Source organism: Gambusia affinis, linkage group LG12, assembly GCF_019740435.1.
Source record: "Gambusia affinis linkage group LG12, SWU_Gaff_1.0, whole genome shotgun sequence".
NCBI classification, from domain to species: Eukaryota; Metazoa; Chordata; class Actinopteri; order Cyprinodontiformes; family Poeciliidae; genus Gambusia; species Gambusia affinis.
The window spans coordinates 15,678,311-15,703,323 of NC_057879.1; the positions used below are offsets into that span (position 1 = coordinate 15,678,311).

At 39.7% G+C, this 25,013-nt stretch overlaps 2 protein-coding genes across 2 annotated transcripts in view; one reads left to right on the top strand and one right to left on the bottom strand.

The window, feature by feature from the left end:
- phlpp1 (PH domain and leucine rich repeat protein phosphatase 1) overlaps positions 1-18,394 on the top strand; it is a 51,691-nt gene extending 33,297 nt beyond the window's left edge. The window contains exons 4-17 of the mRNA XM_044134373.1: positions 759-907; positions 6,664-6,810; positions 8,432-8,659; positions 9,177-9,379; positions 9,702-9,762; positions 10,780-10,875; positions 11,482-11,637; positions 12,367-12,567; positions 13,132-13,294; positions 13,380-13,510; positions 13,733-13,846; positions 14,733-14,927; positions 15,535-15,763; positions 15,847-18,394. Coding sequence (XP_043990308.1) covers positions 759-907; positions 6,664-6,810; positions 8,432-8,659; positions 9,177-9,379; positions 9,702-9,762; positions 10,780-10,875; positions 11,482-11,637; positions 12,367-12,567; positions 13,132-13,294; positions 13,380-13,510; positions 13,733-13,846; positions 14,733-14,927; positions 15,535-15,763; positions 15,847-17,172 — 3,399 coding nt within the window. The 3' untranslated portion in view covers positions 17,173-18,394. The remainder of the gene's footprint in view (positions 1-758; positions 908-6,663; positions 6,811-8,431; positions 8,660-9,176; positions 9,380-9,701; positions 9,763-10,779; positions 10,876-11,481; positions 11,638-12,366; positions 12,568-13,131; positions 13,295-13,379; positions 13,511-13,732; positions 13,847-14,732; positions 14,928-15,534; positions 15,764-15,846) is intronic.
- Positions 18,395-18,448: 54 nt separating this feature from the next.
- Positions 18,449-24,671, bottom strand: mep1bb (meprin A subunit beta b). The gene is made up of 14 exons (XM_044134374.1): positions 24,589-24,671; positions 24,458-24,476; positions 24,313-24,363; positions 24,171-24,214; positions 23,993-24,071; positions 23,385-23,502; positions 23,038-23,216; positions 22,306-22,524; positions 21,997-22,149; positions 21,278-21,493; positions 20,699-21,166; positions 20,430-20,609; positions 19,545-19,695; positions 18,449-18,886 (listed from the first exon to the last, which is right to left on the bottom strand). The coding sequence occupies exons 1-14, from the start codon at positions 24,661-24,663 to the stop codon at positions 18,658-18,660; spliced, it is 2,181 nt and encodes a 726-aa protein (XP_043990309.1). The 5' UTR covers positions 24,664-24,671; the 3' UTR covers positions 18,449-18,657.
- Between the last annotated feature and the right edge of the window lie 342 nt (positions 24,672-25,013).

Genomic DNA, 25,013 nt, shown 5'->3' on the forward strand with positions numbered 1-25,013 from the left:
CAACTGGGTTGAGATATTATATAATTATCTGAGAAGGCCAAATAGTGAAATTTACCAAATATTCATATATTTATGTATAGTAATAAGTTTTTTTTCTTTACTGTAATTGCTAATTAGAACAATTTAGATTGCTTAATCAGAATTACATTCATTTAACAGTTCAAAAACATTTTGTAGCTGACTACAGGCACTGTCATGTGGTGTATAAAGCCATTGTCTCTAGGTGTCCTCACACACAGTGTCTCTCTCTCTCTCCCGTATCTCATTTGAACTCAAGTAGGACATAGCCAGAAAACCTCTTTTCTAAATATTAACAGGGACGTGCATGTCACCGGTACCCAAAGGAACACTCAGAATAGATGCTTGGATAAAGATGGCACGTGCTTCAGCGATGACTACAGAGCTGCAGGCTAACTCCACTCTTAAAGGCTCAAGTTCACAAATTGTAGAATTTCCTCCTTAATATAAGAGACATTTATTCTGACCTTTTAAATATGATGCTTTTGGTGTCTCTGTTCACTCTAAGGAAACACAAAAATGCTACTTCACTCTTCGACATTTAGGTGAATCGAACAATGTGAAGTTCTCAATTTTAGGTCAAAATCTTTTTTTTCTGATGTTTGACCCCTATCATGGGGTAGTCAGCTGTAGTCAGCAACATGACTACAGTTCTCATATTATGGAGATAATACTGTTCAACTCTGTTTTTATTTATCCCATCCATTTTTTACACTTTTCTTCTCCCTACTTCCTATTAGATGGTGTCCCAGAGAATCAACTCAGTTGATTTGTCCTGCTGCAGTCTGGAACTTCTTCCCCCCAACCTCTTTTATAGCCACGACCTCACCCACCTCAACCTAAAACACAACTTCCTGCCTGCAGACCATCGCCTTCAGCAACTGCAAAGGTATGATACTGTGACTTACCTACAGGAAAAACACCTAAGGCTAGACATCAAGGGGGTGATTTCTGGAAATGTATACTTTTTCACGTATCATTGCTGTATTTATGTCACTTCAACTCTTCCACATTTTGTGAAAAAAATTGCTATTCTGTTAAGGCCTTAGAGGTTAGAGAATATTAATGAGCAGACAGCAACATAATTATAAAAAAAAAAACAAAGCAGTCGGGTCAGGGATAAATTTGTGGAGAAGTTTAAACTAGGGTAAAGTTATAAAATGTTACTCATTCCTAAGAAGTATTGTTCACTACGTCTCCTGAAATTGGAAAGTATGTGGCGTACCTGCAGATCTATGTGTTAGGGTTAAGTATCCACCCGAAGTAACAGGCTGTCCAAGGAGAGCGTAAATCAGAGAAGCAGCCAAGAGGTCCACAGAAGTGCCAGAGCAGCTACAGAGAACCACAGCAAGATTTCTCTCTGGATGTAAAAAGGTCATTGAGACATGCCTCCAAACATTTACAGCTATAATTGCAGTGAAAAGGTGATTCTACCAAGAGTTGACGCAACATTTTTTCAGACATTGTTTTGTAAAACAAAGTTTGAAAACCATGTTTTATTTTCTTTCCACTTTATAAGCATGCACTTTATCCATCATCACGGAAAATAAACTTTGTGTCTGCAACATGACAAAGGGCAAAAAAATAAATAAATAAATGATGGGAACGTTATAATAGGTCAAGTTGGTTTTGAATTGAATGTTGTGGCTCAGATGATGAACTTTGTGGCAAGGTGAGGTTTAGGAAAGCGAATCATAAACCATGTGCTAAAAGAAACTTGTGATATGAAAAGATGAGAGACGAGACATTGACGACGAGACTTCATTGAAAACAGCAGGACATTGCTGTCTGACTTGGAGAGAATTGGGTTTTAGCTGCATACTTGCAAGTCATCAACCTGACCAGACTAGGACAAGAGCCATTGGCACAAGAGGACCAACGAAGCCAGCCAGGGTTGTTGGAGTGTAGGCCTAAAGAGCCCAGAAGGATAGAAGCGACTGCAGGGAAGCTTTTAATGTGCCTTGCCTGTCTTATTCTTTCTCTCTGTGAGCACCATCTGCTGCGCGCTTATCATGGTCCCAGATTAAAGACCACAGGCAAGACACTGGATGCTGCCTGTGTGGTCATGTGTGTTTGCGTGTGTGTGTGTGTAGCCATATATAATGTAAAATATCCTGCTTCACTTTTATGCTTGTCACTGTAACTCTGTACTGCATGCATGTATACAAAGCGGAGAGTGTGCTAGTGGAGAAGTCACTTGCCTGTAAATTTGGCTGCAGGCTGTAGATTTGGGGTCAGTGCATGCAAAGTCATGATACAGTATGACATTTTTATGTTTTTTGTTGTGTTTTTTTAAATTTTATTTTATTTTTAGCTGCCCTGGAGAACTCTGTGTTTGCGTGGCAGTGCGTGTATAATCTGACATGCTTTTGTGCCTTCCTGACAAATGGGGTCAAATTGTTATGAGTCCCTGTCATGGTAATATTAGTTTGACTCATCTTTGTTTCGTTTTTAATCTCCAGGGTAATAATGACTGATGTTAAAAGGAGGATGACATGGGAGGGAAAACCGGTTTTTAACTCAGAATATGGGATGCACAGCTCCCCTGCTGGTCAAGGGAGATAGCATCTAGTTTGCTTTGCCAAATCTAAGTAGGCTCATCCGCATTTGACCCAGCATGACAGAAAATGAGGTCAGTAATGAGAAAGAGATGAATAGTTTAGCTGAAAATAGAGGGATTTTGACAGAAACATGCAGAGTTACTTGAGTTTCCACATTTCCCTTGAGAGGCCTGTATCAAGCAGGCGAGGTTAAGAAGTGTACTACATTGTGTATTGCCTCTGCATTTATTTATATATGCAGAGGCAATATATATATATATATAGATATATATCTATATATATATCTACATATATATATAGATATATATAGATATCTATATATAGATATATATATATGTATTATATAACTCAAAAATCCAATCTTTGTTTTGTTAATGCACCAAAGTAGATGTCACTAGAGTGGGAACTATTTTGAAAATTTATTATAAAAACTATTTTTTATATGTTCATACAGGCTCCAAGAGAGCAAGCCCTTATGCAGATAACCGGAAGGCTAAACGGAACAGAGTACAGCAACATTGCTCTGTTTATTCTTTTGAATTTTTATCCTCTCGCTGTCATTATGTTCACTTAATGGATTTAGAAATCTGTTAAAGATCTACATTCTGGGAGGTAATTGTTAACAGCAGGTTATAGTTGTAGTAATACTATCTTCGCGATTCACTAATAGTAAGGTGTGAAATCCCCAAAACAGTCTTTATTCATTACACTTTGTTTAAAACAAATTTAAAATCTATTTTTTATTTTTATTTATTTTTTTATGACGATTCCTCTTTTACATAGTGATGTGACATCTTTTTCTGCTTCTAATATAAATAGTTGAGGCAGAAATGCTAGACAAATATTTTAAAATATTTTAAAAATTTAAATATTTTATTTTATGTTATAGCTATTAGGTAGTATCTGTAATGGAATTTTAAATCTTGGCAGAAATCACAAATTTGAATTTTATGCTTTTATACTCTATCTCTAAAACTTTGTAACAAAAAAATGAAATTGATTCTTGGTTCACCTAACAAAATATTCATTTCCTCTTCATTGTATATTTTCTCTTCATCAGAGGATTTCTTGCTTTTCAACTGCTAAATGCTCCATAGCGTTCACCAGCTAGATGCCCGCTTTGTCTTTTGGCCATTTTAGAGCTTGGCACGCCGTACCAGGGGTTTATCAGAGATTTGCCCAAAACACAGCAGCTGCTCAAAAAGCTATAAATGGACTTCTTGGCTGGACCTTTGAAACAATGAGCTAACTGACAGTTTCTTGGTGGCATTTATAAGCATTTCTTTTTAGTTCAAGCCAGCTTACTAATGTAATAGTACTCCTATACTCTCTCCCTTTTGGTCTAATTTGGCCTCCAATATGACACATCTGGGTATTACTTGCTAAATACTTCCAGATTTCTTTTTTTTTTTTTTTTTCAATTTTGGCAGGAAATGTTGATTTGTTTTATTAACATTTAAAACAGCACTTCAAGTAATTAAATGAGATTTTTGTGATTAGATCTAAGAAGCATCAGGTTCCTTTTGGTATTTTTCCCAGTGGACTATCATGAACCTTTTAGTAAAGCATTACCTCTACTTGAAGGAGCAATTAGCCATCAGTCACATCTCAAACATCTGAAAATGTCTGAATGTTTTCTGAGTGTGAAACTCTCCTGTGTGTGCAGGTCAGTTAGGGAGGGAGAGTGCTGTGATTGGTTGTTCCCTGTTGGGAATTTGTGCACAAAAAAGGAGGCAACCATTATGACCCAGAAGCAAATACTAAATCAACACATTACCTTCTCATTTTCATATCTCTAACTTTTTGAAACATGTATTTTATTCTGACAGATGTTGGGGCAAAACTAACAAACTGATATTGTCATTACAGAACAGCACAAACAAAACCGTCTGTTTTTTTGTTTTGGTGTTTTTGTTGTTGTTTTATTGTTCAAGTAATATTTCTGTTTTTGTTATTGAATGACAGGTCTACTGCTTTCTTCACAGGACAGTTAAATGTATTCACATCTGAGGTTGTATTTGGACGAAGTGTTTGTTTTGTGATCAGTTATTGGATTCTTGATCAGCTTGTCTCTTTTAAAGAACTTAAGCATATTCGGTCTCCATAATCCAGTGATGTTGTTGTAGCATTTTAAGTGTCTATTCTGGAAGTAGGATATTCAGAACTAAATTTCAAAATTATCTGCTTTGCATGTTTTTGTAACAGAAATATGCCCATCTTGTAATCTTGATATTACAAGATTATCAAAAATCTTGTAATAGTCAGTAGATTTCTTCTCTTTAAATTGTGTTAGTATTAAATGTGGACTACAGAGGGAAAAATGTGATATAATTTAATTTTTGCCTATTCTGACGCAAAATAAATCTTGAAAATTTGAAATGTTTTGACAACGCTTCATCAGATTAGAGTTCACCATTTTAAGTCATTATGGTGAGATGAGCATTTCCTCTGGTTGCTTTAATGTAATAGAAATGCACCAGTTGGGTGTTTTGGCTGATTTTCAATCTCTGTTAATGTAAAGCACAGACCTGTGCTTGAATCAATTGTAGCTGATTCAAGTTTTTCTTTAAGAACTATCCGTCTACAGACCTTTACAAACTCAGCAGCAACAGAATAATTTGTTCTCTCTCCCAGGACTGAAGAACAAAATTACAGTTGGAGTCTGGGTTTGTGAGTTCTAGCAGCTTGTTTGTGACACTTCAGCCATACAGAACATTTTTTTTCCTGTATGGTGTCTGGAAATTATTCTGTACAAATGCTGCAGAATAAAGGTCATATGAGGACTTTGTAAGATTTCCGCACTTAAATTTTTTAGCAATATGAAATACATGTCCAGAACTTTGTTCTTGTTCTTGCTACCACGGAAGAACAAATTGCTCTGTTCTTGTAGGGTAGATGTCTACAATTACTGAGAGCACAATCAATCAATCAAACAATCAATCAATCAAATTTTATTTGTATAGCACATTTCAGCATCAAGGCATTTCAAAGTGCTTAACATCAAATCAAACACAGAAACACAATGCAACATAGAGCAAGTGTTTTATTGTTACAGACAAAAATAAATAAATAAATAAAATTCAGCCTATATGCAAAGCAGTACTTTACAAACCAAAATAAGTATGGTAAGTAAAGCTAACATACCAAAATAAACCAAAATGATGCTATCATGCTGGGAGTTGCTCACTTAATCAGTGCTTTGTTAGCATTGCAACGAAGGTGGATAAGTAAGAACATTCAAGATATTTCTTTCTCGCTCAGCCGTGATGAATTATTTACAATTGGAGCAGAGGCGACATTATGCTGTGCCTCAGAGAGCAGTCTCTGTAACACAGTTTTACTGTTATTTCAGTAATAAGACAATGTGACTACCAAGATCAGGTTTTAAACTATCTAGTTAGTATCTTATGTGACATGTCGGAATGACCTAACATGATATAATGGAGGAGACACAGAGAGACTGAGGCATGACTCTTTTTCTCAGCCATTTGCAGAGACTAATTTAGTAATCAAGAGGTGTTTTCTGACATAATCTCCACCAATTTCAAGCAGGAGCCACCCTCAGATGGAATCACTTGGCCACCCTAATCAATAGCTCCGACGTCCTTATCATTATCATGATATATTGTGTGAATGTATTTGAGTTTGGAAAAAATATGATCAAATGCTGTTAGGTGTATAGCACCTACTGTGGAAAAAAAAGTTGTTTGTTTGATAAATAAAGAAAAGCACATTCTACAAAGTTCACTTTAGTTTTGGTCTCTCAAGGGCTTGGCTCCTATAAGGGTCGTTAATATGTACATGTAATACACACTGAATGCCACTGGCCTCTGATGTTTAAATAAATAACAGACACTCGTGCTTCATTTGTTTACTCAACAAATCAACATGAATCTTTAAAACTACTCTGTCTTTGGGAGTGTTGAAATTCATTGTATTTTTTAAATTTATCTATATGTATTGAAGCTAGACTTTGCTCTGTATATATTCATGAATGCATTATTTTTTTTATTGCAATATTAATCCTTACAACATATAAGGAAGCTTTTCCATTTACCCTCTCCATCTCCGTTCTCTTCTCCAGGTTCTCTCGTCTCCGCAGCCTCAACCTCTCCAATAACCACCTTGGTCAGTTCCCGTTGACCATTTGTGACATCCCCACCCTGACAGAGGTCAACCTCAGCTGTAACTACATGGACTCTGTGCCCAGCTCTGTGGGGGCCATGAGCAAGTAAGAAAAAAAAGCAATTTACACAGAAGCAATGGAAGGAAAACTTTATATATATATTTTTTATACCAGTGTCAAAAAGCAAAAGTAATATATATTTTATATTTTGTTTCCTTTTGATGTTAACCTTCCTCTATCTGCTATTAGTTTCTGTAGATACACTTTTTGCAACAGTGCACCACATTTCTCTTTGTGTCAGTGTCAAATGTTTGCATAGCCAAATGTGTGGATTTTAAAAGGGCGAATGGTGACCTTACTCAAGTTGGTTTACTTATTTATTTATTTTTGTATTGTGTTTGCAATGATCTCAGCTTAACAATGGCCTGATCAGTGGGTAATAAGCTTGCTTTGTCTGTCAACTTCAATGCACATTTCACTTTGATAAAAAATCCTTTTTGATCAGCTATGAGTTGGGCTTGGACACATTTGCTGACAGATTTTATTAATCTCCTTAAGCTGCCAAAAATTCTTTTTTCTACACAATTCTGACAAACATTACCTCTACAAACATTACCAGGGCTTAGCTGTAATTGTCAGCCACGTGCTGACAATAACAGACAGTATGAAATACCTTAAGTAAGGAGTCACAGCTCTGAAGCAATCAACTTCAGTGTCTTTTGTTGGGATTTTATGTGAAAGATCAGCACAAACAATATGTGATTAAGCAGTAAAAGGAAACACCTAGATGGTTTTCAAGTTCTTTCCCAAATAAAATTCAGAGAAATATAGTGTGCATTGGTTTTCAGCTTAGGGGTATCAGTACACTGACACCCCTAAGTAAATTCCAATGAAACTTCTGAATATTTTCAGAAATCATCTTATTTCTCGTACTTTTATTTAAGACACCATCCCAACCATGGAAGTTGGTGTGGAGATTCTATTTTTTGAGGACGCTAACTACAGGACATTCCAGGAAGAAAATCCGTCAGAGGCAGCATAAAACATGAAACTGAATGAAGGTCCGCCTTCAAGTAGGACAACTGCCCTCAACAGAGCAGGAGCTGAAATGGTTAAGAACATGATGCTTCCTTATATTAGACTTGCCCAGTCAAATTCCAGACCTGCATGCACCTCAGAATCTGTAGCAACACTTGAAAATTGACACTTCATTCAGTCTAACTGGGAATATAATGTTTTTACCAGGTTTATTAAAGGTCTATCTCAAAATATGCAAAGCTTGTAGAGCCATATCCTAAAAGATTTTCAACTGAGCTTTGACTCAGGAAGGCTTTAAACAAATACATGGATCTTTTCTTGGTCTGTCATAAAATCACGTTAATCTAAGCTAAACTTTGTGGTCGTAAAAACACAAAATGTGAACGAGTTCTGGGATTACATTTCAGAACACTTCTTCATATTCAGACCTCAGTTGAAGCCAAACGTGGTGGTATGCAGGGTATGAGCTTTTGAAGATGAGAAGGTAATCTGCAGGACGGATCTGGAATGTCTGTAAATTCCTAAAGTGACCAGTAGGGTAGCTATTCTGCTGCTGCCATCTACTGGACATTAAGTCAGCTGATTATTGAGGCACAACATGCTACATGTTGATCTGATGTTGCTTGATAAAATCCTGAGACAACATTAGATGTGTCCTTGTCAAAATCCCTGATCGTTCCTTTTTCAGTTTGCAGACGTTCCTGTTGGACGGAAACAGTTTAAGTGAGCTGCCATGTGAGCTGGGGTCCCTGCAGAGGCTGAGCTACTTAGGCCTTTCCTTCAACCAGTTCAGCCACGTGCCCCAGGTGCTCGAGCGCTTGGCCTCCATGGAGAAGCTTTGCATGGCTGGAAACAACCAGGAAACGCTCACCCTGCAGAATTTCAGACTGCTCCATGTCAAACACATCGATCTAAGGTAAAACAGCACAGCCAGCTCACTCTGTAGGTTTTCCATTTAGAAGGGATTTTCTGAATGAACCCATTGAACTCTGCCCAGAACAATGCATGACTTTGATTTTCCAGTCATTCCTGTCTCAACTGTTATACACATTGACATGCTTTAATCTCACTAATTATGGAAACAAAAACATCAGACGGATTCTGTCACAGAGCTAGATGGCTAAAGAGCACGAAATAAAGAAATCATTTGCCTACCCATTAGGTCCCCTCTTGTCGTCTGGGTAAACGCAAAGCTGGAGTGACTTGCACTATTTCACAGTTAATGCTTCACTAAAAGTTTGTCGAAGAAATTTTGAAATCAGCTGCAGTTATTACTCTTCTTCAGCTTTCATCCTATTTTGTAAATCACACTCTTACTGAATAGAAGGCAACAATATCTCCTACTACGTGTGCAACAGAAATCCACCACTAATATGTAAACACGATTCACAGTCTGGTCCAGCTGAAGATGAACTTCTTTCCTCCTCTGTTAGGTTGAATAAGATCTCCGTCGTGGTGCCGGATGAGCCGGACCTGCTGAGGCACGTGACCCAGCTGGACCTGAGGGATAACCAGCTGACAGAGCTTGATGCCTCCATCTTCCCCAGGCTGGAGGTCCTTCACTGCGAGAGGAACCACATAACGTGTCTTAAGGTCAAAGGTTCCCTGCTCAAAGGCATCTACGCCTCAAACAACGGTGAGCGTGGCTCTGAATTTGTAGGTAGAGCTTTTCCTTTTGAACCACATCCTCACTTGTTTCTCAGCTATACCTGAATCCCTTCTCTGTGGGTGTTTTATACCATAGATGTGTCATCTCAGATGTGTCTCTGACGTTCATCTGTTCTCATTCTTTCGATTTTCTCATCAATAAAACCCCTAATTGTCCCTCTCCATCATTCCCCTTTGCTCATCATCGCCATGCGGCTCCCTCTCCAGTCCTCTCCTCCATTTTAGATCTTCCTGCTTCTTTATTAGGCCGTCCTTGCTGTAGGTTAATGTGTTTGGATTTCTCCCCACAGAATTACAACAACTGGATGTAAGTCCTGTGCCCTCCAATCTCACCTACATGGATATCTCGAGGTGAGTAAAAAAATATTTGTGTTTCGTAAAAAAGGAACTGTAATAAAATAGTCAAATGACTGATGGATTAACGTACATCCAGTATATATTCATAACTACCTAACCCGTCCGAAAACAAGTAAGAATAAAAAAGCTAATCATAAGTAAAAATTAGATCTCTTATGTACCATTTGCTTATTCATGAAAACACACAGGTTGCCCAGACTCCAGTAGACAGCTGAAGGTGTTCTGTGGTATCTGGCACCAAAATGTTAGCAGCAGATCCTTTAAGTCCTTTGGGGTGGGGCCTCCATGGATCTCACTTGATTGAATTGAGATCCCACTTTGCTTCGTGGCCTTATCCAGCTGAAAGAGCCCACAGCCATCAGAGAATAACATTTCCACTGTCTTGCTCTCTGAAACAGCATCAACTTCTTTAGCATTTTGAGCTAAACTAGCTTGGCTAGCCATTGCACTCTGGACATTGTCTAGTTTCCTGAACTTTTTAAATTTGGCCATTTTTTTATGCTTTGAACATATTATTTTTCAGGACACGCTGTTCATTTACTTGTAAAATATCCGTTTGCCATGATGAAGAGATGATGAGTGGTCATGCTTTTAAGATCATATAACTGCATGAGAATAAAGATTACTGAAGAAGGATGTAAATGGACATTGTAAAAAAAGCTGCTATCCCTAACCCTACAGTGAATTGTTTTACTCTTTACAATGATGGAAACTTTTATTTTAATGTTTTGACATTGACATTTGACATACCTCGACATTGAGACTATGTTTGATTTATAATGTATTTTAAAATTTGACTAAACCAAGTGGCCTTCAGAGAGTCGCATAATGAAGAAGAGTTTCCCATCTGAGTGTAAGACAGAATTGCCAGGACTCCATTTACCTAAATCTATAGAGCTACGTAATGCAGAAAAAGGACATTTATTCACGCTAACTCATATTCCATCTAAGTAACACAGTTTGAAAACAGCACATCATTCATCATCATCATCACCCCCTGTCCCCCACCAGGAACCACATGGAGTCCTTGCCAGACTGGCTGTGTGAAGCGAAGAAACTGGAAGTCCTGGACGTGAGCCACAACCTCATCACCGAGCTCCCGGCGAGGTGAGTCTCCCTCTCGCCGCAAACATGCCTGTAAATGTGGAGCAATGCTGCGTTATTCTCTCTGCCCTTTGTCAAGTGATGTATCTATCCCCCATAGAGCCTCATAAATCACACTGATAGCCGCTAACCTCTAGATGCTTTTTGAACTGGCTTCTTTTCTTTATGTAGCATTTTTAGAAGGTTAGTTCAGATGCACCTTTTACTCTTTGCCATGCTTTGCATCAACCTTGCTCTCTTGGTTTCTCTCCTGTCCTCCTCTTTCTCTCTCTCTCTCTTCCTACCGCTGGTCTCCTTTTTGTCTGGACATTTATTTTTTACCCAATAAGTGTCAGGATGATGAATTTCAGTTACAGGAGGCACCAGAGGCGCTGCTACTCTCAAATTTTCTTCCTTCCTCATCCGCACATCCAGCTTTGTCCTTCACTTTCCCTTTTTACTCTCTCTTCAATAACTGCAGTCTACCTCAATTTATCTATATCTACTTGTCTGCCCACCCTACAGAATCTGAGCAATCAATCCATCTTAATCATCTATCTGTCTGTTGAAATTGCTTATCCATCACATGTCAGTGCTGACCCAGCTCTCTGGATATTTCTCATGCTGCAGGTTGTTCTGCAGCAACAGTATAAGAAAGCTGAGTGCTGGACATAACCAGCTGCAGAAGCTGCCTGAAAGAGTGGAGCGCCCTCTGCTGGAGGTTTTGGATGTCCAGCATAATCAACTGGTGGAACTTCCCTGCAACCTGTTCCTCAAATCCAACAGGTAGCTTTAAGAATTAGCTGAAAGGGACTGGTTTTCTTTTCTTTTCTTTTTTTTTTTTAATTCTGCATTCTTAAGTCAAAGAGGAGCTTGAGGGAACGAGAACTTCAGGTGTACGAAGATCAAAGACAAAACTAACTGAAGAAAACTTTACAAAGGGAGATTAAATCTACAAACAGCCCGAGAGGAAAATCAGTATTTTAACAAAGCTACTCATTGGTGTGTTTTTTTAATAATGTATAGGATTTTCCACTGAAGGTTTATTCAAATGCAAACTTGTTAAAAGCCAACTGAAGAAAAAAATAAAATAATTTTTTATGTTTGTTTTCGATACTAGAGGAACAAGAATCAGCTGATCAGCTGACATGGGAAGAATACTGATAACCAATCTAGATTGCATCAATGAGGCAGCATCGTATTTTAACAACTTGGCCAAAAAATATAGTCACTGAATAATCTGGTTATTCTAGTCTCATTCGGCCCTTTGAGTTTATATTATCTCAAAATATTCCTGAACCCCATGAAGTTTTCTCAAATACAGCTCAAATAAATAAAATACATCTGCATTGCCTCTGATTAATTCTGCATCAAACTCTGAAATGTGGCAGCTTGAAAGTTGACATGATATAGTAAATCATTGGGTGTGTTTCCCAGTTTAGATTTGCATCTCTGTTTTTCTGTCCCTTGAATACCATGAAATAACTGAGGACTTCTCGTGTGTTTTGGGTTCAGTTTACGATGCGTAAATGCATCAGCCAACAAGCTGGAGCAACTGCCGCCCTCCAGTCTGTCAGAGGAAAGCCACAGCATCCTGCAGGAGCTCTACCTGACCAATAACTGGCTGACGGACAAGTGTGTACCGATGCTCACGGGTCACACACACCTGCGGGTTTTGCACATGGCATACAACCACCTCCAAACCTTCCCAGCGAGGTAAAGAGTTCCTTCACAGCAATTTCCCCTCCTGGAATAATTAAAATTTTTATTTTATTGTCCTTTTGACACTTTTTTATTTTGAAGGAATGTCATCACCAGTCAGTAAAAAGAAATATTTCATTTTTCAAGAATTGTATGGAGAAAATCTGAACATGTATTATAAAGATGATTATAAATGTTCTGGAGGTTTTTTTTATTCATAAATGAAAAATTTGTAATTCCTAGAAAAGTTTGGGATACATTTTAGCTTTACCTGCATCTACATCACCATCTAACATGCTTGCTAACAGTGTTTGTATGTGGTCCTGGAAAGTATAAAATTTAATTTGAGCATTTTCCAAGCCTGGAAATGTACAGGAAGAGTGATTTAGACAAAACTATGTACTTCTGTTGCGATATGACATTTGACTGAATGTTTTGTTTGGAGCACAGTCAGCACACACATGCAAGGAAAAGATCACATTATGACAGCTGACCTCATCTGTGAACTTCTCTGTTCTTTAAAGAATCGGAGGTAATTAGTTCATGCTTCAGCTCATCTGTTTCCTTCTTACCCTTCAGTAAAATGGCCAAGTTGGAGGAGCTGGAGGAGGTGGACCTGAGTGGAAACATGCTGAAGACTGTTCCCACCACCATCATAAACTGTAGACGGATGCACACGCTTATTGCCCATTCCAACTCCATCGAGGTCTTCCCGGAGGTCATGCAGCTGATGGAGATGAAGGTAAGGCTTCAGCAGCAGCTCATCTTTACAGAGTCTCTGTGGTTTTGCAGCTCTGAACCTCCATCTGCAACATTCTGTTTTTCAGTGTGTGGACCTGAGCTGTAATGAGCTGAGTGAGATCACTCTCCCAGAGAATCTGCCTCCAAAACTTCAGGAGCTGGACCTCACTGGCAACCCTCGCCTCAACCTGGACCATAAAACCCTCGAGCAGCTTAAGTACGCCAACTTCATCTGAGCACACCTTTTCATTTTCCACTTGAAGCTCTTTCTCAATTTACTCTGTTTTACCTTGCGATATATTATCTAGTTTTCCTTTATGTTTATTATTTCTCTCCTGTTTGTTTATAATAACATACGGCTTTAGTTTATGTATTTATGTGCCTGAAGAGAAGGGAATGATTTTGATTTGCTTCGTGTTTGTGTTTTTTTGTCTTCCAGTAACATTCGCTGTTTCCATATTGATCCACCACCAACCTTTTCATCGAGTGAGGCATCTGGGGGGCCCGCTGTGTGGAGTCATGGTTACACAGAGGCCTCAGGCGTAAAGAACAAGTGAGCTAAATTCAGTCAAGAGTGAAAAGAACAACCTCCATCGCGTTTGTGCTGCAAAGCCTCGCTAATATAATCCTTCTGAGAATTTGTGTTCTAAACTATAACTTTAATGAAAGAAATATGGAAGCAGTGCTCTTCTAAAACATGAGCACTGGCTGCAGAATCTCTTTGTTGGGGAAAACTAGACCTACAAAGCAATGAACAAATTAGATATTTCCTTTGATGGCAGAAAGGGTTACTGTAGCCTTTAAAAGTCTGGAATTTGGTTTCAGAATTTTCCATGTTTGGAAACTTTATTTTTAAAAACTTTATTCCCTACCCCACTGTCTGAATGTTCTCCATGCTTTTCTCCTTCCTCGAATACTTTCTTGTGTCCTTCTTTCTTTCCTTTTTATGTCCTTCTTTTTGTTTTAGCTCCTATGCGTCTGTCCTTTCTTTCTTTAATCTGTCCTCCTTGTCTTCATTTCCTTTCTTGCCATTCTTCCTTCTCCCCTTTTTTCTCATGACTTCTTCCTCTCTCTTCCTTTCTTCTTTCTTTGCTTCTTTGTTCTTTTTTTTTTCTTTCAGTGTTTGCTTTCTTGCTTCTTATCTCCGTTGCTTCTTTTATTTCAGTTTCTTGTATGTTTGAGTTTTCATATTTAAAGTCTGCCCATTCTAGAATATATGCTGTAAATTCAAAGGAAAGTTTGGCATTTTATATTTTTGAATTCAAATCATGGACTGAGAACTTGGAAGATTTAAACCACATCTCTGCATAAAAGATGTTTGGGAACCTTAGCAGATATTTAGATATTCATCCAAACTGGTCATAATAAGCATTACTTCATTTTTTTTTTTGTTAAGCTCTTGTCATTTCCTTACAGAGTGATTGTCTGTTCCTTTTCAGACTCTGCGTTGCCGCCCTTTCAGTGAACAGTTTCTGTGGGAGTCGGGAAGCTCTGTACGGCGTGTTCGACGGAGACAGGAACGTGGAAGTGCCCTACCTGCTGCAGTGCACGATGAATGACGTCCTGGCCGAGGAAATCCACAAGACAAAAAGCGAAGAGGATTACATGACCAACACCTTCCTCGTCATGCAAAGGTACATGACCAGCAGTAACGCTCTATGTTCTCTAAACAACTGGACATGTCAAGCAAGTGATTTTTTTTGATGGAGGAAGAGAATTTTGGTGGTCTTTGTGAATTTTTGGATTTTACAAGAGAGTGGCAATAGATATATAAAAAAAAATGTGGTTAAATGTTGTTTTTGTGTGTGTTTAGTGATAACACTGCACAATTTAAAGTTGTGTTTTCCTGAAGCAGTCTGTTTAATAATCAGTACTTTGTTTTGTTTTGGTTTTTGTTTGGGGTTTGACTACAGTGGGGTTGGTTCACAGTCTATTTCCAAAAAGAGTTTAGCAGATTTTTAAATACTTTTTATCATCAGTTTAATTATCGCAATAAATGCCACAAAATATTATGGTGAACTCTTAACCACAGATCACCCGTCCCTACCATCAAGTTGTCAGAGATTATGGATGGAAAATTAATCTGTTGACCAAACCTGTCCCAGTCCCAGGGCTTTAATTTTTGGGTTTTGAATGGCATCATAATTATGTTTGTACCCTCCTGAATATTTGCAACTTAAAATCTGTCTAATAAATCGTCGTCCTCTCTCTTTTTTTTTTCCATCCTTTTTCCCTTTGAAGGAAATTGGGAACAGCCGGACAGAAACTTGGCGGCTCTGCAGCCCTGTGTCACATCCGCCACGACCCCACCGACCCCAGTGGCTGCTTCATCCTCACAGCAGCTAATGTGGGAAAGTGCCAGGCCATCCTGTGCCGGGACGGGAAGCCCATGTCCCTGTCGCTGCTTCACAATGTGGGCCTTGAGGAGGAATACCGTAGGATCAGGCAGCACAGAGCCATCGTGACTGAGGTAGAGGTTACACAAAAAAAAAAACTGAAGCAAATCTAGTTTCAAATGTTCTCTGTATTGATTTCTGTCCTCCTTTCTTCCAGGACAACAAGGTGAATGGGGTGACTGACTCCACGAGGATCATGGGCTACTCCTTCCTTTACCCCTCAGTCATTCCTTGCCCGTATGTGCAGACGGTGACTCTCAGCCCTCAGGATGAGTTCTTCATCCTGGGCAGCCGCGGGCTGTGGGACGCCGTGTCTCCCACAGAAGCGGTGGAGGCGGTTCGGAATGTTCCGGACGGTCTCGCTGCAGCTAAGAAGCTCTGCACCCTGGCTCAAGGCTACGGCTGTACCGACAGCCTGAGTGCAGTCGTGGTGCAGCTCAGCGTGAGTGAGGACTGCTGCTCCTGCTGCTGCTCTGACCCGCCCCAGCCTCCCCCTAGTCCCGGCCTGGGCACCTACCCATCGTCGTCTACTGCCATTAAGGATCGACCCTCGGACGGCTCCCTGCCCGTTCCGCCGTCTTCCTGCAGCGAAATCAGCAGCGAGATCAGCACCAGCGAGATGAGCAGCGAGGTGGGCTCCACGGCCTCGTCCGACGAGCCCCTGCAGAGCTCCTTTGTCCTGCTGCAGGAACAGCCTCACCACCCTCAGCTTCACTTGCACCATCAAGCCCAGCTGCTGTCTCTACAGCAGCAGCAGTCCCACACCACCTCCCAGTCCTGCCAGTATCTCCTCCCAGGTTCAGAGCTGGCTTCCGCTCGGAACTGCTGTGCGCTCCACCCAGCCTGCCTGGCCGGCTCCTTTCAGAGGCAGCTGTCCAGCGCCACCTTCTCCAGCGCCTTGTCCGACAATGGGCTGGACAGCGAGGACGAGGAGCCCATCGCCGGTGTCTTCTCCAACGGGAGCCGAGTAGAAGTGGAGGCAGACGTTCACTGTCTGAAAGCAGAGCTCTCGCAGTTGTCACCGTCCCAAAGCCTCCTACCCGCATCATCCAGCCAGGAACGTACCTTGCTCAACCTTCCTCCACCTCCACCGCCTCCACCCCCGTGCACCCCCGAGCCCCTGGAGGACAGTATCGACCTGAACCTGGCAGAGGCCGAGAACGGCCTGGAGAGAGACGAGTCGTGGCAAGGTGTGGGAGCAGGAGCTGGGGATGGTGGGAAGTTTCTGGGGAAGAGGAGGGTTAACGGTTCGGTGGCGCGTCAAGAGAAGAGTCACAACCTGATCGAGGTGGCAGCCGACGCCCCGTCCAAGAAATCAGGGGGTTACTTCACAGCTCCAGCTCAGCCCGATCCGGACGACCAGTTCATCATCCCCCCTGAGCTGGAGGAAGAGGTGAAGGAGATCATGAAGCAGCATCAGCAGAAACAGCAGAAGCCAGCCGGGACGGATCAGCCCACTGATTACTACGACACCCCTCTGTAGACGGTCACAGATTCATCTCCTCTACAGCGCGCCGTGATTCTTCCGGGTGGGTTTCGCCTGGAGGCTGTAGAATGCACATGTGAAAGTGTTTCACAACAGGCTTCTCTGCCATGCGCCATCTCTTTAGAGGAACATGTAATGAAGCATTCTCAGAGTGAAACAAGCAAATGAGCCCTTTAATGATCCTCAACCTCCTCAAATCGCCTGAGAGGACACAAATTCCACGCGCCCTTCTCGCAGACCCGATGTTTCTTTTTGTTTGTTTTTGTTTTTCCAGTACATAATCAACACTAGTCTATTTGCAAATAGCATTAGCTTGTCACTGTACTTAATATGGATAATGATTCCATGGTTTATTTTGTTTTGTAAGAACTTAAATCAGTGTGATCACAGTGAAGTTGCTAAAAGGAACCTTTTGAAATACAGGCTCATCTTTTTATTATCAATCAACTTTTGCAGAATCATATGCCATTAATACCACACCTAACTGTTTTAGATAGGGCATTTAAAATACTGTATTTCTTCAGTAAATCACAGCTCTTGGCCTGTAAAATGACATAGAGATTTTTTTGTAGAAAATTTCCAATACTAACTCCTAGGAGTTGCATACTCTTTATGGTGACTCAGTCACTTTTTTACTAATCTTCTCTGAGAGAAATGGTGATTCTTTTTCAATGATTGTAAATAAGAAAAATGTTGTATACTGATGCTTTTAAAGGAACTGTATGTCGGTGAAGGCTTTTAGCAGTGGGGAGGATTTATTGTTTGCTGTTATGGAGGCGTGCCCCCCTTTATCTTATGGTGTAAACCCACAAATACAACATCAACATCACAACAGACACACACACACAAATGTAAATGTGCAATTGCAGGATGGAAACTAACATTCCGTAAAAACATTTATACACTAAGTTGCAATGGTTTGCTCCACTTTGTTGAACTGTGATGTCCTGTAGTCATCACTGTATCTACTGAACACTAATAGGTATTTGCATGCACACGCAAACAATCACACACACACACACACACACCTACACACATGAGACATTGACATACATGGATACTCACAGGTAATTTAGTCCCACCTCCCTCCTACAGTAACTGTTATCACCGGCATGACTGTGTCTAGTTCAGTAACACCAACAAGTATAGCCACTCGGAAAAGAGACACTACAAAATGTTCCAGTCTTTGGTATAATAAATTTTAAATTTGTGAATATAAGCGTTGTTGTCTGAGACTTTATTTATTTATTTATTTATTTATTTATTTATTTTTTGGGACATGTTGACAGGATTATGCAAAGATCACAACCTTAATAAAATCTTAATTTAGAATATCTCCATTTACACATTAAAACGTCCTCCATCGCTTCCATGTCTTTACATCAAATGAGCAATAGGTGGCACTCTAGGGCAACATTAGATTTAATCCAGCTCTCCATCAACAGCTGTAATGTTTTCATTGAAAAAAAGTCCAAGTTATCGCTAGGGTCCATCATTGGCATGCACATTTTGCATGTACATGTTACTACTGCTGTTCATAATCTTTCTCTTGTACTTCTTCTTAACACAGAGGACGCTGACTACTGTGATCACTAACATTGCTCCCAGCACAGACAGGGAGGAGGCCAGTGCTAGAGTGGTTTTATCCTGCATGGAGCCTTTGTGCTGACAGACATTCCCGTAGTACCACCAGTCATTGCCCACCACACACCTGCAGGGCAGATGAAAGGGGAAAGAAATAAGAAAATCTGACTGTTGTGTTTTCAGTATCCTTATGTAGTTTCAAGGTTTCTAAGGGGTCTTAAAGAGTCCTAAATTGTTTTAAATGTAAGAATATAAATTTTTACACCTTAAAATGTCTTAAAGGCATTCGGATATTATTCTGATAAAACTCATAAATTACATTATCTCATGCTGATGTTTTTTTTTTTTTTAAACAATTACTAATTAAAAATAATAATAATTATTATGGATTGGTGCCATTCATTAATTCTGTTCCTGGCTAAAATAACTAAAATGCCTTATACTGTGACAAAATTAATTTTGCAGTATAACTTATTCCTTCCAGCTTGTGAACCATCAAGCATTCTCTTGAAACTGTTTTTCTGTTTTTTTGTAACCTTTTTAGGAAATTGAGACAGTTTTAAACTAATTATTTCTCATAATCCATGTAGGTCTTAAATTCATACGAGTGTTTTTCAGAAGGCATTGATAAGTCTTATACCTGTCAATGTGTCAATAACAAAAGCAGAGTTTACGAAGGAAAATAACTCATCTTTGGTATAATATGGGTATTTTGTTGTATCATTAAAAAAAAAAAATAGCTTAGCACTGACTATTGTTATTTTTTACAGTCAAAACTTGCTCACCTGCAAGAAGGCTTCCCTTGATCCCCAATGCAGATTCCACCATTCTGACACAGCACATTGTGGCAAATATCTGAAGCATTAGTTGTTATGGATGTGGTAGGTTTTAAGGTGGTCGAAGGCACAGGCTGGGTTTGTGTCAGATGGGCCACATCTATAAACAAATATAAGATAAATGAGCGATTATATCCTTACATGCTTTCATATGGGCAAGGGAATGTCTTTTCGGCACAGTTACAACCCTGATGGTATCACCAGGTTCTCAGATCACACTTATTCTTTTATGATAGCACGCTTTGAATTGTTTATATTGGCTTGATCTGTATAGGCCTATGTAATCAGATCCAGAGGTGGGAGATAGCACAGTACAAAACTTTATTACAGTACTTAAGCATTTTTTGCAGTTATCTGTACTTTTCTTAAAGAACAGATAACTGCATTGTAATTATTATTAGAATGACTTTACTTTTGGTCCCTACATCTGAACACAAATATCTGTATTGAACTCCTTACATTCTCGTTACTTGTACAAGAATGATTTTACTTGAGTTGAGCTAAAAGTCGTAACAAAATCAAGGAAAAAAATCATCCAAGCAGAGAAAAGTGTCATAATTTTTCTTATGACAAAGGGAAGAATTATGATAGATGTGGATAAAATGGGGAATAGTGATGATGGGACAGGTTCAGAAAAGCAAGCAATTCCCCACCCATTGCCCAAGAGAACTCTTATTTGTCAGCTCCAGGAATAAGTGTTGTGCTGACGTAGATTTATTGTACGCATCAGAATGCAGTGGTGTTGATGTGTAAGTAATTGGTTAGGACAAATGGGAGTTGGAGCATTTTCAGAGGAGCTGATGTTGAGTTTATGTAGTAATCTCTTGCCTTTACCTTCCATTGTGAGTAAAAAGATGGCATCTCCTCCCTTCATAAAGTCTCTGCTCTTAGCTCTGAGGTGTGTGAGATACACTGGAGTACCAAAACCCGGCCCTCGGAAATACTTGGACCCATCGGTATCCGTCACCTCAGTGCCAACCTTCCGTGGATCGTCCCAGAAAAAAAGGTCAGAATCTGAAACGATGTTGAAAGGTTGCGTGAAGTTTAAACTATAAAGAGCAGCTTAGGGTATGTTACAAGATTCTTCTCTGTGACAGCCTCACCTGTTGCCTTCATGGTTGGGTCAGTGGTGACGCTGCGCTGATTGGACATGCGCTTTTGAATGTGAGGGTGCTGATCCATCAGCATCATGGTCATCTGCTTCCAAGGGCAAGGCCATGTTTGTCCGGTGTCCCCCTCCCGCGCCACGAGGTGAGCGTAGGTAGACAACTGCCCAGGATAGCCCTCTTTACCGCTGGGGTAAAGCTGCATCTGGAAGGTGTAGCCCTCCTTGGAGGTGAAGGGGGGGCTAAAGATAGAGGTGTTGGGTGGGGTTGTGTCCATGACCTGGTTGAAGTTTTTCACCCGCCATACAAACTCGGGGCAGGTGGTCTCAGAAAGATTAATGTCATCCAGTGAGAGTCCTCCTGCTGCCGGACCCGCGCCCCCCTTTGTCCCTTCAAAGACAACTCTGAACTTTTTTTTCACATCTAGACTCACATGGTGCAGCTGCCACAAATCCTGAGAAGATCCTATGTGAAAATGAGAAAAAAAAAAAAAAAAGAGGATTGAAATTAGAAATCACTCGATGGCTTCATTTCTCCAGCAGAAGTGTGTGAGCAGCATGGCTTTGACGCAGTCACCAGTTAGTGTTGTTATAAAGCGCAGCGTTCCATTGGGATTAGCATCATCGTACTCCCTGACGTGGATCTTCAGGGTGTCGCTGGGTCCAGCACTGTTGTAGTAGAAAAACTCCAAACACTGATAACCTCTTTTTGGATAAACAAGCCTGCTCTCCAGCACGGCTGTGTCTCCAGTGTTGGCCGTACCGGTGCTAAAGTGCATAAAGTATCCTGATCCTAGAACAAGGGCATAAAAAATTTATGTCAATAGTAACGTATTGTATTTGCAATGTGGATGTGACAGTAGCAGACTCACTTTAGCATCACTGGTAAAGCTGTGTAAAAACCTTTTAACTTAGAAAAAACATAATGCACTTATTTTAACTTTTTTTGCAAAATCTGGATGGAGTAGGCATGTTGGAAATGTATCGTATCATCATAATGTTGGAGATGAAAGTGAAGTTCAAAAATATTTTTTTTCTATGTAGATGTCTGGTTTAGATTTTTCAAAACATTTAAAAGTACAGGTAGATGTAAAGGTAAGGGATGAAAAAAAATTATTAAAAAGGAATTTTTGAAAATTATGTGTTGACTTTCTCTTTATTTTTATCCCATTAAAGAATGAAAATAAAAGATTATGAAAGATACTTTTGAAATTTAATTTAAATTAAACTCTATTTAATGTAGAAATGCTATGTTTATTTAAACAGTGTCTTATATCTCTCTAAAATCAATCTCACCTGTGCATTTGCCCATGTTGGAATAGTCCGTGTCGGGCCCTCCAGCAGCACTAGTGACCCTCACCCAGTCAGCCTTGTCCCCATGTCCTTGGATCATTCCACAGATATTCTCACGCTCAAAGTCACACGAGTCCAGGAAGGTGGAGCCTTGAGCTAGAAAAAATGTGGTAAGCACACGTAGGAACACCAATAAACTCAGCATGGCGTCATTCTGTTTGTCCACATGTTTCAATGTGGCCCAACTGAAAAAAAGTGAAGTACTTTTGTTTTTGCTAAGAAAAAAAAGCCCTGTATGGTGTTGACTCTTACTGCACTTGTAGAGGCGGTTCAACTTCAGCAGGTCACTGTCACTGAACTCCATTCGCTGTCCGATGACATCGCTGAAAGCAGGGATCTTGGTGACGATGGTGGACTCAGAACCGTTCTGGAAAGCACCTTTGCTGTAGTGCATCATGGAGTTGTAGTCGTAGGGCACGCCCAAAGAGCTGGAAACGGTGTCATCATATGTGTTGAAGTTGTGTTCTTTGCCTACAGAAAATAAAAAGAAAAGAAAATTCTTAAAAAGTTTGTTTATTCATAGATGTTTAAAGATGTTCTCAAAATTGTCGACCTGTCTGGGGAAAATGTGCTTTGACTACAGTTTAAAGGAGATGATACATTAGCAATTTGATGAGCATAGGTAAATTTCTTGTGGATATACTTATCATGTATACAATAAAACAATTGGTGCACTAAAAGTTGCAATAAAACTCTGAGGCAGCAATAAATTTCTCATAGTGTATTGTACACAAGGGAAAATTATTTACTAGCTAGTTGACTTCTATTACTCTGGAATTTATTTATGCATAGCACAGAAAGGACATTACCGACTACTTTGTATATATTTCATTTAAAGTACTGATGAAATACTGAAGTTTTTGTAACAATGTGTGAAACATTCTAAGAGGTAAGACTACTTTTGCAAGGCACTGCATATGCAATCGCAGTCAAGATTTTACAAAAAGAATCATTTTTTGTCATAAAAAGAAAACTATTTAATACCTTCCGAGATGCGGTCCCACATGATCTGCACATAGTCATCGCGGTCTGACCTGGACTGCTCATGCCAGAAGCCCAGAGCATGAAGGAACTCATGTTCTATCGTAGCAATGCGGTCGCAGTTCGTTCCTATTGACAACCTCTGCTTCCCGACCTTGCGATTACCAACAGAGGAGAAGCAGCTTTGGGAAAGGGAGAAAAAGCTTTTATGAACATCAAATAAAACCAGCAGAGTCTTATCTCAACGACTCCTTCTCATGTGCTGAATTAATAATGCTTTAATCCCCAAGAAGGTGCAGCTTGTCTTACTTTCTAAAAGGGTAAAAAAAAAAGGGTTCTTTTTGTCTTACCCGTTTCCTTTAAAGATGGAAATGTAGTTTTCTTCCCCGCTCCATGGCTTGAAGTCAATGCAGGTCTTGAGGCGGTACTGTTCAAAGGCCTTTAGAATTACACCTTTTGCATTGATCTCTTCAGAAGAGACAACACAGGCAAATCAGGTCTATTAAAGCTTAAATGTTCTTCAACATCAAAGGTGGGGGGGATGGGGGGGGTCAAAACCACACAGATCCCGGTGCAGGATTATGAACAAACAACTTTAAGATCGTCAGCACACTTATGACACTTATGATAATGATTGTTGATTAACTGACAGTAATCTTGGATCTCTATCAGCTTTAAAGCTTGTACAATGAGAAGATGGCACAACATGTTAAGTTCACAGTGTTTCATCAGTAGGGCGCCAGCATGTTTTATGCACAATTGTATTCTAAAACACTTAAAGTAAAATTTGTTACGAAAATGTTAATAAACAAAATAAATTTGCAAATATGTAGCACAGGTAAAAACTATGCACTGTTGCCAAGTCATACTGAAATTAAATGCATATATTGAGTAAATCTGTTTACATGAAGTTATTTTCAGGCTATATTTTACCAAATGTTTCAACAGACATTCTTACCTAAGTCATCTTCCATGTAATAGGGAACAGTTTTTGGCCACTTGTACTCATCCCCAATGATAGAATTCCGTGTTTGTCTCTGTGGCGGCAAGAATAAACCAATCCCAATAGAGAGAGAAATGTGATTTTACAAGTTCCACATGTGCAGACAAAAATTAAACAAAACATTAAGATCTACCTCATCAAGTACAATGTCTCCCTCTACCAGATTCAGCCCTGCCTCTGTGAGCACAAAGAGCACACACAGTATCAGTTCAAAGGGTAACCAAGTGCGAACCAAAACGGGGAATGAAGTGACCCAAACTGTTGTCTCGACTTACCTTCATTGATGTCAAAAATGTCAAGGTCTCGTCCACCATCTACATCAAAGTCTGCGGAAAACAGAAATAAATAAACATGTTGAAGACATTTGTGCTTAGCACTATGAAAGAGCAAAGTCCATAGGTTTCTACAGAAAATGCTTACCTGGTATCTTTGCAGTCGGCTACGTGATGGATAGTAAAAGGGTAGAAAGTATTAAATAACAGAGTAATTACAACTTTCTTTTTTTTTCACATTTTTAAATCCCATACCATTAAGTGAAATCAATCTCTTACCAAACAAAGGGTGGTAACACAGAGAAGGCAACAAATGTGAAGTACAAGAACACCAATTGGTTGTCTTCCTGCCATGTTGTACTGTCTTCATTGAGAAGTAAATAAATGGCAGTGACCGTGCAAAGTTAATGCTAAGGAGGCAGAAATTACAAAGGTGTATGTTGATGATAAAGCACAGATTTCACAAGTCAATAACTGACAGAGCCATAAACGGTAAAGTTACACAACAACTTTGCTCCCCTCAGCTTTTATGCCAATAAATCTTTACACCTTGGCAAAGTACCTCAGAACAGCCAACAGAGTATATCTCAGCCCTGCGAAAAAGTATTCACAAACTCAACTTTTTCACATCTTGTTATGAAGTAACCAAAAACTTTAGTGCATTATACTTGGATTCTAATTAAGCAAGGTTAAGTAATATATAC